Source organism: Anopheles merus, chromosome 3L (genome assembly GCF_017562075.2).
Source record: "Anopheles merus strain MAF chromosome 3L, AmerM5.1, whole genome shotgun sequence".
Classification (NCBI taxonomy): domain Eukaryota; kingdom Metazoa; phylum Arthropoda; class Insecta; order Diptera; family Culicidae; genus Anopheles; species Anopheles merus.
Genome location: NC_054085.1, coordinates 8,029,428 through 8,041,845, shown reverse-complemented (window position 1 = coordinate 8,041,845; position 12,418 = coordinate 8,029,428). Strand labels below are relative to the sequence as shown.

Here is a 12,418-nt window from a genome sequence, read left to right as displayed (position 1 = left end):
AACTCTCAAAATAGTTGAATATAATGGTTACGAGAGTGAAAAAGAGGACGAATGTATGGTGAAACTCTGTCGAGAAACAAGAGCATAACTTTATTAAATAATTTCATCTAAAAGCATTGTGTAAGCGGTACTTTACAACAAAACAAAAAAAAACATGTAAAAATTATAATGCTACAACCTAAATGCGATGCACGATTACAAGAAAAAGTTAATAATAGTGCTTAAATAATTTAAGTAGAAAAAAAGACAACACATCCGCTAATATCGTGGTAAACGAGAATGATAGTGTAAATTGTACTAAAGAAAGATAGAAAAAAAAACACTTTAAATAATTGACCAGTAAAATGCTGCTTCGTTCTGGAAACGTGTGTGTGTGGATTGGATGCGGCGAAGTTGATGCTGTATGAACGTAGGACACGTAGGATTTACGCGTGTATTAGGCACTTTGGAATGTAAAACATTGGGTGGCCCCTCCATGTCCCGCTGCCCGGTGTATGTGTGTGTGCGCTGTTTTGCTGCAACCCAGTAGGCTTTTTCTGCTTTATTTCAATTCATTAGCGCCAATTTACCGGCTGTCGCGAACACGCTGCAAACGCTCCATGCCAACAATTTTCAGCAGGCTGTGAAAACACAAACCACGACACAGAGAAGAAGGAAATGATTAAATTATAATAATCACTGGGTGATAAATAAGTGATTGTTTAAGTGATTGTGTTTGAAAAGAAAATTATGTAAAATTATAATGAATGTTTTAGTGCACACTTACACTCGCTTCAAGTTCGGGTAGTAGCAGCCAATGTACAGCAGGAAGTTGATCGGGAACGTGCCGACCCAGCTCAGGTGGGTCTTGTTGGCAATGGCCAATGCGTACAGATGGCCGCATCGTTCGCTTGTCATACGCCGATCGGTCGGCTGCACGGTTTGGTTGTATTTCTAAAAAAAAGATCGTTTTTAGAAGGAGCTATTTCGCTTGTGTCGCACAGTACTTACTGCGCCGGGAGTATCGGTGAAGCACTCCTGCAGAAAGTTCGTGGCCGTCGGTCCGGGACAGAACATCGTAACGTGCACGTTGGGGTATTCGTTTCTTAGTGCTTCAAAGTAGCCCTGCGTGACCATCAAATCGGAAGAAGTAAGTTAAGCTCATGTCTTTAAATTAATTAGCATTAAGCACCACTTACATGGAGCGCATGCTTGGCACCGGTGTAGGTACCGGAGTTCGGGGCCCCGATAAGGCCCGCCGTACTGCTCGTCACCACCAAGTGGCCCTTCATCGAGTTGCGGGCAAAAAAGTTGAGCGCCACACGGGACAGATTGATCACGGCAAACACATCCAGCTCGAACAGCTCCCGGTCGACCTTGATGTTGATCGAGCCCCACTCGGCCCGCTGCGAGCGTCCCGCATTGTTCACCAGAATGTCGACCGTTTTGAAGTGGTCCAACACCATGTTGAAGTAATCGTTGTGATGGTTCAGATGGAGCATATCCATCTCCAGCACGTACACATCGTTCGGCCCGAGACTTCCGTTTGATTGTGCTAAAAAGGGGACAGTTTGAGTCAACTTGCTGTTCGGAGAGATTTGGTTCCAGCCTTTTGCCAATGCCTACTACGCACCTATACAAGCTTGCTTCACCTTCAGCAGTTCGGAAATGTTACGTGCGGAAATGCACAGCTTAACACCTTGCCGGGCCAGTGCAATGGCCAGATCGCGCCCGATGCCGCTGGATGCTCCAGTAATCCATACCACTTTCCCCCGAAGTGAGGCTGAAAAACGAAGAAAAGTGCATTAGAAATATCGTACTTGCGAATCAATGCAATCATCACGATTGCCGTCAGCTTACAGATGGGTCTGCCCAATTTGGAGAGAAAGAACAGTTCGATGTCCGAATCCAGCACGGCCCACATTATCAGCCGCACCAGGTGGTACAGGAAGAAGCTGATAGCGACAAAGTTAAAGAAGAACGCCATCGTTTTGCCCGTTCCGATGCCAAGGCGCACACAAAATTCCCCTCAATTGCGATCACACAACACGACAGCAGTACACGCCCACCTGGACCAGGTTTTCCCTGTTCTTTTTTTTGGTTTGTCACGCACGATCGTTTGCACCGCCCGATTGTTTCTATTGTCACCCGCAGCAAGCGCTGTTGTCAAAAAGTCATCTGCGACGGTAAGCCGTGCGCAGGGCAATTGCAACCGATGTTTACGCACGACGATATCACACGACGACACCCGCGTACGCACTTTCTTTTGTCACCATACGTCGGCGGGAGGGGGGTCGTATGGGTGAGTTTCCCAACGAAACGCAGCTGCGGCACTATTGATAAAGAAGACCCCCAGGGAGGGAGCAGTGCAATGATCGTTTACTATATTCCAAACGCGGCGCGGACCAGTATGACCGGTTCAAATATTTTAGCAAACAGCGCACACAGCCGACCACCGATAGCTGCAATGTTTATGATTTCATCGCTTTGCACGCTGATGACGCCAACAGGTGAGTCCGATAGCTCTTGGTGTGAATCAATCCGCGGAGCAAAGAAGTTTTGTTTATGCCATCTATCTGTCAAGTGAATTACGAGTGTGTAGTATTATGAATTAATTTTGAGCGTAATACCGTATTTTATGCGTATTAAACAAGGAAAAACATTATCATTCCCTGCATCACGTAAAAATAAATCACAAAAATTCGTTTAGAAAGTGCGGTCATACATAGACCACAGCCTCAGCAACCGGTAGCTGTCAAGATCATGATCATTGCTAGACAGGGCTCGCCTCTCTGTTGCATATGGCATGATAATTAGGGTTTTTTTTATTTGAAATAAAATAGATGTATTTTAAAGAATATCCTGTCAAAGTCATTACCCAAAATTACAAATGACAGCATGCCATTATGAACTGGTGCAGCAATATGTGTTTACTTGGCATGTTTAGCTTGCTTTGATAAAGATTTATTGATCTTTGGTAACAAAAGGGTACTGATAAGCAACCGAGATAACTTTGAACCCTCGTTGAACTGTTGAACAAAAATGTCCTCAATGATTTTATCAGCACAGGCGGTCCCCGAGATACGCTATTAATGGGGACCGAAAACGGCCGCAAAATACCGTGTATCTCGAATGTCCGAGCAACTCAAATTTCACTGTTTCTAGAAAAAATATCACTAATTTTCGAGTAATTTTACTGTTTCAATTTGTAATAAAAGTTTTAGCCAATAAATTAATTATTTGATGAAATTCGAACTGTATATTACAATTTTAAACCTTCTTGATAGAATTATAATATTTGAACAGAAGAGAATTTTTGTTGCATTTGACGATGAATATGTCATCTCAGAACAATTTGCTCGAAGTACTATCAAATTGAGAAGATCGCATATATCTGAATCCGTGTATTAGAGGTACCACGTATCTCGGGGACTACATGTACCTTTGCACAAGTATTGCGAGATAAGCAAACATCCCGTAAGAGGTTTTTTGCATTTTTTTTTGTTAAGGCCCTCAGTTTTTACACTTTTTTAAAGCGGTTCGCCCTTAGTGTGCGTCCCCCTGGACGTTGATCGGTGGTGGTGCTACTACCACTGCAAGTCCAGGGGTCGGCGGGCTGCCCGCAACACTTTTGTCTAGATTTTGCCATTTCCCACCTACTAAACGGAGTCGTTCAGGATTCCCTTTCAGAGCCGTTTGGACGCCGTTTATGAGTCGTATAAGGCAGTGGCTTCAACCTGTGTTTTGCTGAATTACAGTCTGTTCCCGAGTTACACGGTTCTCGACTTACGCGGATTCGGAGAAACGTGGTTTTCTAAATTTGACAGATTAAATGTCAAATCAGTACAATTTGCTTCAAGTTCGATTTAAATTGCATTTTTGCTAACATATTGAAACCGCTTAAAAGCCAAACATATTAGAATTTTCTGTACGAATCGTATCAAATAAATGATAAAGTGTATAAAAGTATTAAATTAGATCAAAAACTCCGACTTACGCAGATATTCGATTTACGCGGATTTGTCGGGAACGCAGAAACCGCGTAACTCGGGAGCAGACTGTAATTGATTTTGTCTTGTATCATTTATTCGATACGATTCGCGCCGTAAATTCTGATATTTCTGGTTTTTAAGTCATTTTTTTTGCATTTGCATTTGCATGCATATAAAGGCATTTGAGGCTCTCGACTTTATTTCTTCTTCATTGGTACAACACAACCGTTGTTGGTGAAGGCCTGCCTGTACCCACTAGTGAAGTGAGCTTGGCTTTCAGTGACTTATTGTTACCATAGCAGGATAGTCAGTCCTACGTACGGTCCATTCGAGGCTTGAACCCATGACAGGCATGTTGTTAAGTCGTACGAGTTGACGACTATACTTCCAGACCGGGCCTGAATTAAGGTTATAGTTGGGTTAAAAAAGGTGATTTTTAAAACATTTTTTTCTGAAATATGCATTACGACAGGATAAGTGACCGTAGAAAAATAATTGTAATTAGCATCCATCGAATCTGGATGCGATGGAATCCATCGAAAGATGGGGAAAATCACTATTATAAAATTCTAGGCAAGGCTGATCAGCGTTACTTTCCAGCGGTAGCTTGGATGATTTTTGTTTAGTTTACATCCATACAATGGCAACGACTTTGGTTATGGAAAGCGCAACGCCGACTTGGTTTTGAGTGTTTCGAGGTGTAAGAAAAGAATGATACAAGTTACAGTCAGAATTCTATAGTTGCACGTGATTTTTCTTTTGCTTGATTTTTCGGGATTTTTTCATATATTGGCCTAATTTTTAGCACCCCAAAAAAAAAACAAATCAAAACATCATTCGATAATCCGCACTCGATTCAAATACGGATTACCAAGCGTGAACTGTATATGAAAATGTCGCGGACACATTTGAACAAAAAAGTAACTCTTTTAGGGGTAACAGCTCATACCGGCAATTACAGGCTTTCGAAACTTATTAAGTATTACGCAGCCAGATAGTCAATCTTTGCTTAGAGCGACAGTCCATACGAGGCTTGAACCCAAGATGGGCATGTTTTTAAGTCGTCCGAGTTAACAATAGCGCGGGACCCTCTGATGCAAAAAAGGGAAAACAACTAGACTGCTTTGCATAGCGCCATGATTGAGACAGATTCAGATACTATTCAAGTCCCGAATTATAAAAGCAAGCAGTAAGAGTTTGAGATTAGTTCCAGTACCCGTATGTAACAGAATCTACATGGGTCAGGATCAGTTCCAGCATCATTATGAGTTCAGGACCGGTATAGTTTTTGTAGCAGTTATCCAAGCTGTGGTCCGAGGCGTGAAAAGAAATGGTCCGCGAAAGAATTGTTTTTTTTTTAATAGAAAAGTTTAATACACTACGCATCGTGCATTTTTTCGCCATAATCGAAATAAACATTTCAACAGGAATGTCTAGAAAAAGATTTCAACATATTTTTATCAAAAAGATTCTAAGTCCACAAAATGTAATCCGCGGCCAATGTGTTTTCAAAGCCAATTAAACTGTGACCCTTAAAAGGTTGGAGACCACTGCGGTATGGGATCGGGATCGATTCCACGATCGGTATGGTGTCAGGATCAGTTGAAAGACCGATTAGGGGTTATGATAAGTTCCATGAGGGGTTATGATAAGTTATGACAAATTTTAACACATTCAGTCAGAATTCAATAATTGAATGCTTGGCTGACAGTTCAATTACAAAGCATGCGTTTGGATGGAAAACTCGGTTTTTGAAAAAATATTAAAATCTCATGGCATGCCGAGAAAAATGTCAGTAATTTTTTGTAACGAAAAACGTGCCAAGCATAAATTCAACAGTTGGCAGGGAATCGAAGTTCAACCAGTGAGTTCAGACGTTATATGGGATTGAAATCAGTTCCAGTACCAGAACAACATTTTAATGCATCCCTTGGAACTAAATGTCTCCTGGCATTTGCATTGCCTTTTCAAAAATCCTTAACACACACCCTAAAGTTATTAAATACCCTCAAAACTATCTTACCCTATAACTGGGCCAAATTAACTAGTTTATTACAAAACGATTAAACTATAACTGAAACAACTTTGTGCGTTATTTTATAAAAAAAAACTAAAACTGATTGTTCTTTACTCTCTGCAATACTCGTGATCTTGGTTGATTGTTATATTTTTGATTTTCGGATTATTTACAACATCTGTTTTATAAAAAAAAATTAAAACGTGCGCTTACGATTCATTACATTAATACTATATCGTTTTTTACTTTATTTCCTAACAACAATCGTAGTTCAATTTGAGCAGAAACGGAAAGCATGAGAGATAAAAATACACCCTTTTCACGAAAGATACATTACGAGCAAAAAATGTACAAACGCAGCAGCAAAACCGTTTAAAAAACTGGAACAGTATGGGTATGAGCTATATGATACAGAGACAGGGAACGCCCCAGAGTAGGCTGTCTGGCTTATTCCGACTTCTTAATCGCCCCCATATCGATGCAGTTAATTTCGAACTGCTGAATCGGCTTGCCCTGCATGTAGGCTTGTGCGTAAAAGTTACCGAACAGCAGGATGAACGAGATCATGTAGCCGATCAGTGTGTAATGCATCCAGAGCGGAAACTCGCATCCCGTAATGATTCCATTGATGCCAAGCATCATGGCCACGGTGAACTGAATCAGCTGAAGGATTGTCAGGTATTTCTTCCACCAGAGGTATTTGTTCATGTGCGGTCCTACCGCGGCCAGACCGTAGTACGTATACATTAGCACGTGTATGAAAGAGTTGACCATTGCCGGAAGGAACGCTGAAAGTGGGATGGAAAAAATGTAAAAGAAAACGATTATTCTGAGATCATCACCATTGTCCCCGCTCAATTGGTGCATTGTAATTATGGTTTATTATAAGTTCAGTAAATCAAACCATAAAATATAATACCGGAGAAAAACTTGGCTGCGATTTAGGTAGCCGTAATGGGAGAGAGTTTGCATATCAATGATGTGTCAGACATTACATTTTAGTAAAAAAAAGGCTAATGATGTCCAAGAGACACTTGCAAGGTAGCTGTAAAGTAGGTATTAAAAAGATATTTTTTAGCAAATTACTCTTGGTAGTTTGCACATTAATTTTCAATCGATTTTGCCCGTTCTTTGCTTCCTTTCTTTCATCTGTTCCTTTTCGAAGATTTATGAACGACTCATTTGTTCATGTCGGTGCAGTTGCATTTTTCGACCTATGTTTCGATCCTATTAAAGTTTAATTCTGGGATATAGAAGAAAGAATGAGGAGCAGTCGAAACTGTAGAAGTAATTTAATAACTTAATTTAATTTAAAACTTTCATTTTTAAAACTTTTGAACAAACGCTTAATTGAGTGGTCGAACAGGAAACGATATTCGTTTCAGCCAAGTTATTGGAAAAATAGCAATTAACCTTGCATGCCCTATCAACATCAGAAATATGCTCTTGAATTCAACTCTCACCACAGTTAAATGGGCTGGTTCTAAGTATAATTATTTAAATCAAACAACTTATACTTACTGCTTCCGCTCGGAACCCATTTCACACCGATCCACCAGAAGGAGAACATCGTGCTGTGGTGGTAGACGTGCAGGAAAGTCAGCTGATTGTCCTTCTTACGCAGAATGAAGAAGAAAGTGTCGGAGAACTCGAGCACCTTGGAGAAGTAGTACCACCAGACGGCATCCACAATCTGCGGTGGAAGAAGAGACGCACAAAGGAAAATTCAACCGTTTAAGCAAACCCAGCCAGAAGGGAGCAATAAATAAATAAATTCCCAACCGACATGATAGCAAATGGTATGAATAATGGACCGACGGAAAGATGAAAACAAGGCCTGCGAAAGAGAAACAGATGCACTCGACCAGCTGATCGAATCGTGCCAGCATGAGTGCGATCCATCAGGATATGAAACGTTGCAGTCGGAAACCGCAAACTCACGTGCCGTGGTTCACCAACGAAAGTGAAATCTTCCCAGTTTGATTTCACTAGTCGAATGGGGGTTTAAAGTTCATCCATGTTCAAGGCACTCATGGGAAGGTGTCGTTATAGGTGAAATCGAGTAAAGAATATTTGTTTTAGAAGAAAACGAGTGCAGTAATCCGGTTCGAGAGCGCGTAAACTCCAAAAAATTGACCGACCTGTCATGCTCGTGCCCCGGTGAGAAACATGGTCAAATAAATCAAAAGAAAACATCGACCAGAAAGCTTTGTAAATGTGTGTCAAAAGGGTCGAGTTTTTGGGGGTTTTTTTGAGGCGGTGCATTGATAAATCATTCACTTGTTTCGCAGATCTTGCACGGGGTCAGACGGGAACGAATTTGGGGCGAAAAACAGGAACCATAATTAAGAGCTTTCGCTTTGCGCAGTCAATCGCGAGAGACAGTTTACGGAGGATGTAATTTGCCGGCATGATCCACAGCACTTGATCGTTGCCTTTGATAACTGATGCCCTGTGGTTCCATGTCCATGGTCATTGTAATGACCTTATACGGTATCGGCGAGAAGTCACGACATTTCGGTACAATAAAATACCGGATACACACACTCGGCACTTGGTCTTTTGGAGGGAAACAAGTCCTTAACATATGGGGTAGACGGGCTCTGGTTTACTTACACGAAGCTCCGCTGGATGGAAACTCTGCCGGCACGGTTCACAGATGTAGCTGTACCGACGCATGGTGGAGCCGATAAAAAGCTGCAAGCAGATGTAGAGATTCAGCAGGGCCATGGCCAAATTGTACGGCACCAGGAAGGTGGTGAGATCGAACGGTTTTCGGCTGATTGGTAAGGTACAATGAGATGGGAATGAGATGTTAGTTGAAGAACTTGGAAGAGGCGCAGAAGTTGACGCTCTTACTCGTGCATTAATTTTGGACCAATCCATACGATGAACAGGTATATGCAGACACCGGTCAGCGTGGGAATCGGGGAGTCTACCATCGGCCATCCTTTCGTGCGGGGATCTGCTAGCGTTAACGTCCATTCGTAGTAACCGAACACGTCGTAGAACGGAATGCTTTCGCTTATGTTGGTCGAGGTCATGGTGGTGTTAAGGATGTTTCGTCGCAGGGCTTATGATAAGAAATCTATGTAAATGAGGAAAAATATACAAATGATTAAAAAAAGATGAATAACATGTATTTAGGAAACAGCAAAGCTATCATTACAATTGCTTCCGTGCAACGACTATCGTAATTACATGGAGAGCCGTTTTCTCGATTTACGAAAAATTCGGAAGAGATATAAAAAACAGTAAATCTACGATGTGTACAAAATACTATTTCACATCTTTGTGATTTTTTTTTATTTTCAAAACTATCATTACATGGTTTTAAAACGGACCACGAACTTATTACGAAACAACGAATTTATATAAGTAGCATAAAATAAAGCAACTTAAAAATAGAGTTTTTGGAAAAATCAAAGCATTTAAAAATCTTGAAAAAATACAAGTAACACATTTTAGGATGGTGTTACAGAAATACATTTTAACGATCTTTAATATGCGATTTGGTTTTATTACTGTTTTAAGGCTTTAATTTAAGGGGAATTTGGAATTTAAATGTTTTTAAATTCTAATTTAAGGGGATTTGGAAAGCATAATTAGAATTTAAAAACATATAAAATACATAAAAATACAAACAAAGTATTTCTCTTTTGTACTTTGAAAATACAATCCAAAACATTTAAATTCTCAAATATATTTTTAATTTGTCATGACAGACTTACCAATTTAGCCAATAACGGTTCCAAACTGATCCGATCAGACAAAAGCGACGCAAAAACCTCAGCTACGATTTTTAACAGAACGCTAACGTTTGCTATTGTTACATACATAGGTAAGGAATGTAAACATAAACTGGTATTTTTTTTACCTCCCACCTCCCATTTCACCATCGATGTTCTCTTAGACCGCTAAAAAGGCGCCCGTTGCTGTCCGGTTTTAATGTTTGTTCGTGTATTCGCAAAGTAGTTTATCTACCTTGCCTAAATAAATATAAATAAGGATAGAATCTAGTATATTATTTTTGATGCCAATAATAGGATGTTGAGACGTCATTATGCTAGGCCCATTGCAATTGAATGTTGTATTCGTCTGCACTTCCTCCAAAACATAAACGGACGCCTTTGTAGCGGTCTGAGAGAACTTCGATGCTGAAGTGAGTGAGGATGGGACGGGAAAGAAACAGCAATAACAATGATTTTAAAATCCTCTATAATTTAATGCACAAATGCATTTATAAAACTAGCAAGAGCACGATAAAGCAAAAAAATATATTTCTTTTAAATCGCTCAACTTCAGATAGTTTAGTGATATTTTTTATTCCGAGTGAAAGTATACAGCTGGTTTATGAGTATTGTGCTTTAAAATTATACACTCTAAATGTTTGCTAACTGGGCTAAATAATTTTAGAGTGACAGCATAAACACTATAAATATGATTGCTTCTCTCCTTTATTTTTTAAATAACATATTAACGCAACACAATTAATACACGGTGGTCATAATTACAAGGATCTCAAACTCTATGAACATAAATTAGAATGATTTAAATTCAAACTACTCACATTGATCACAGCAACGATCGAAATCGTTCGCTCTTTACCGGAACCAACAGTTGCCGCTCAAAACGTAATATGGAAGCAGACGGTCAGCAGAAGTTCGGCAACGTCGGTCAATGCCACGACGACTACGATTGCGCCGGTGCCTTCGGTGGCAGTCCCGGAATTCAGCTATTTAACTTAAACTTTTATTTTGTCTTTTAATGCCTCTGTCAAGTGTGACATTGGTAGCTTTTTGCTGCGATAGAGGGATTTTAGCTGGTCACAAGCAAGCGTGCTAAAAGCAATATTCCGACGACACCGGCCGATGTTGTTGTCTTGTGATGTGTAGAAAAGTTTTTAAAGAAAGTTTTATCGTTTTGAAGTTCTGAACGTTGTGCAGAAAACGATTCTAATTTTGTAACAGTGTTTTGCCACTCAGCGTTCGCATACGCGTCACACAAAACACCTTGCAAACACACTCTTCACACACTCCAATGGGGATGTATTTATTCCACCCAAGGGATAAAAATCGCACACAGTATCCTTCCAGTTGGGTGAGAAATAGCTCTAGGCGTACGCTCAGTTCCTCCACAAAATGCACAACTTCGCTTCGATACACTTTAACGCCCGTATCTCGGTACAAACGATGGTGACCTGCCACTCGCGTGGTGCACGGTTCGGCGTGCGTAGAAACAATGACGCCACCGTTAGCCAGCGTGTGGACAGGAAAGCGCGAACGGGCCACGATTTTCCCTGATCAATGCATTATTATTTTTGCGCTTTTAAGCGCACCTCTCGTTTCTGCATGTACGGCGCTCCATGCGCGCGTTGACTCCCTTGGCGGTTGATGCAAATGGGGGGGACCTGTGCTGGAAGTGTCGTGACCCACACACCATACACAAACACACGACATACGACACTTGTTTTGCGCGATGTTGGTGTCTGGTGTGCAAGAGAGATGGCAAAAGTGAATTAAGCCTTGTCGGGGATGCAGGAAGCGACGGTGCGTGTGGCGATCGAGGCTCATAAAACAGTTAATTGTTGGCCAGGGGATGCAACTGATTGGGTGGATCAATTCGCACATGGTTTACGTTTGTCAGTTTCTATCGAACAAATATGTTCTTTGGTGAAATGAAAGTAAAAGCAAAAGGCTCAAGTTTGCTCTCTACATGATGTGCTAAGCTTTGGCAAATGTAAAGACAATGCTCAAACAACAGTTCTCAGCTTGGGGTGCTCGAGAGTGTAAAACCTAACACCAAACAACTTTGTTGAACAATCGCCCTATCTACACTAATAGTAGATCGTTCGAAGTGTGCGATTGTGAGTGATAAATACACCATTTCTTGCAAAGTGACATTTAGCAAACCATCATCGAAGAGTGATGGCAAAGGAAAGTGAATAGTTGCAACAATCTTTCTCGACATCGACTGCCAGCGGTAGATTAACATACAAATCAGTACAAGGTACTTTACAAGAGCGTTAAACAAGGCTGACGATTTGTTGCATAATAGATAACATTTGTATACTTAGGTAACACATTCGTGCTAGATAAACGATGAGACTAAATAAAAATATTTTAGTAAATGATGTACATTTCCAAACCCTATTTCGCTATTTTTTCTCACACAATTTATATCATACCTTGTGTTAGTTGTATGTGTTTCATTTAATACGAGCTGATTTAATTTTGTTAAAATTAATTCATTACCTCGGAGCGTTTAATTGTGCAGATTAATTACTGTCTCGGGTTTGTTGGCAATAAGAACGACGCGAAAAATACGATTCTAACTGGAAGGTTGGGCGAACGAGTACAAGATAAAAAGAAATCTAAACGTATATAAAGTGCAGGTCAAAAGTTAAGTGTTGTGAGTCGTCTGAGTCGTT

The 12,418-nt window shown here is 40.6% G+C and overlaps 3 protein-coding genes across 7 annotated transcripts in view; 1 reads left to right on the top strand and 2 right to left on the bottom strand.

Moving 5' to 3' along the window:
- Window positions 1-52: 52 nt before the first annotated feature.
- Window positions 53-1,966, bottom strand: LOC121600161 (dehydrogenase/reductase SDR family member 7). The gene is made up of 6 exons (XM_041928502.1): window positions 1,840-1,966; window positions 1,613-1,762; window positions 1,179-1,534; window positions 991-1,104; window positions 767-933; window positions 53-620 (listed from the first exon to the last, which is right to left on the bottom strand). The coding sequence occupies exons 1-6, from the start codon at window positions 1,964-1,966 to the stop codon at window positions 566-568; spliced, it is 969 nt and encodes a 322-aa protein (XP_041784436.1). The 3' UTR covers window positions 53-565.
- The window catches only part of LOC121600159 (glycine receptor subunit alpha-2), a 56,449-nt gene continuing 44,783 nt past the window's right edge, over window positions 753-12,418 (top strand). The window contains exon 1 of one of the 4 annotated variants that reach the window (XM_041928498.1): window positions 753-840. The gene's annotated coding sequence lies outside the window, so the exon portion shown is untranslated. Of the gene's footprint in view, window positions 841-1,039; window positions 1,130-2,399; window positions 2,490-12,418 lie in introns of those variants that run through there. The other 3 variants (XM_041928497.1, XM_041928496.1, XM_041928500.1) reach the window with 3 other exon arrangements.
- On the bottom strand, window positions 6,207-11,274 carry LOC121600162 (elongation of very long chain fatty acids protein 4-like). 2 transcript variants are annotated; one of them, XM_041928504.1, is made up of 6 exons: window positions 10,559-11,274; window positions 9,720-9,811; window positions 8,848-9,076; window positions 8,605-8,767; window positions 7,510-7,681; window positions 6,207-6,776 (listed from the first exon to the last, which is right to left on the bottom strand). In XM_041928504.1, the coding sequence occupies exons 3-6, from the start codon at window positions 9,030-9,032 to the stop codon at window positions 6,436-6,438; spliced, it is 861 nt and encodes a 286-aa protein (XP_041784438.1). In that variant the 5' UTR covers window positions 9,033-9,076; window positions 9,720-9,811; window positions 10,559-11,274; the 3' UTR covers window positions 6,207-6,435. The 2 variants fall into 2 exon arrangements, with proteins under 2 accessions (XP_041784438.1, XP_041784437.1); XM_041928503.1 differs by lacking the exon at window positions 9,720-9,811.

What these genes read in the sequence shown, in the direction of transcription:
- LOC121600161 (XM_041928502.1), bottom strand. Translation starts at nt 1,966, where the DNA reads ATGGCGTTCTTCTTTAACTTTGTCGCTATCAGCTTCTTCCTGTACCAC. An exon ending in CAAATTGGGCAGACCCATCT is followed by an intron (nt 1,763 to 1,839) that starts GTAAGCTGACGG and finishes TTCGTTTTTCAG; the next exon opens with CCTCACTTCGGGGGAAAGTG. An exon ending in TACCCGAACTTGAAGCGAGT is followed by an intron (nt 621 to 766) that starts GTAAGTGTGCAC and finishes GTGTTTTCACAG; the next exon opens with CCTGCTGAAAATTGTTGGCA.
- LOC121600162 (XM_041928504.1), bottom strand. Translation starts at nt 9,032, where the DNA reads ATGACCTCGACCAACATAAGCGAAAGCATTCCGTTCTACGACGTGTTC. An exon ending in GGTCCAAAATTAATGCACGA is followed by an intron (nt 8,768 to 8,847) that starts GTAAGAGCGTCA and finishes CTTACCAATCAG; the next exon opens with CCGAAAACCGTTCGATCTCA. An exon ending in TCCATCCAGCGGAGCTTCGT is followed by an intron (nt 7,682 to 8,604) that starts GTAAGTAAACCA and finishes CTTCCACCGCAG; the next exon opens with ATTGTGGATGCCGTCTGGTG.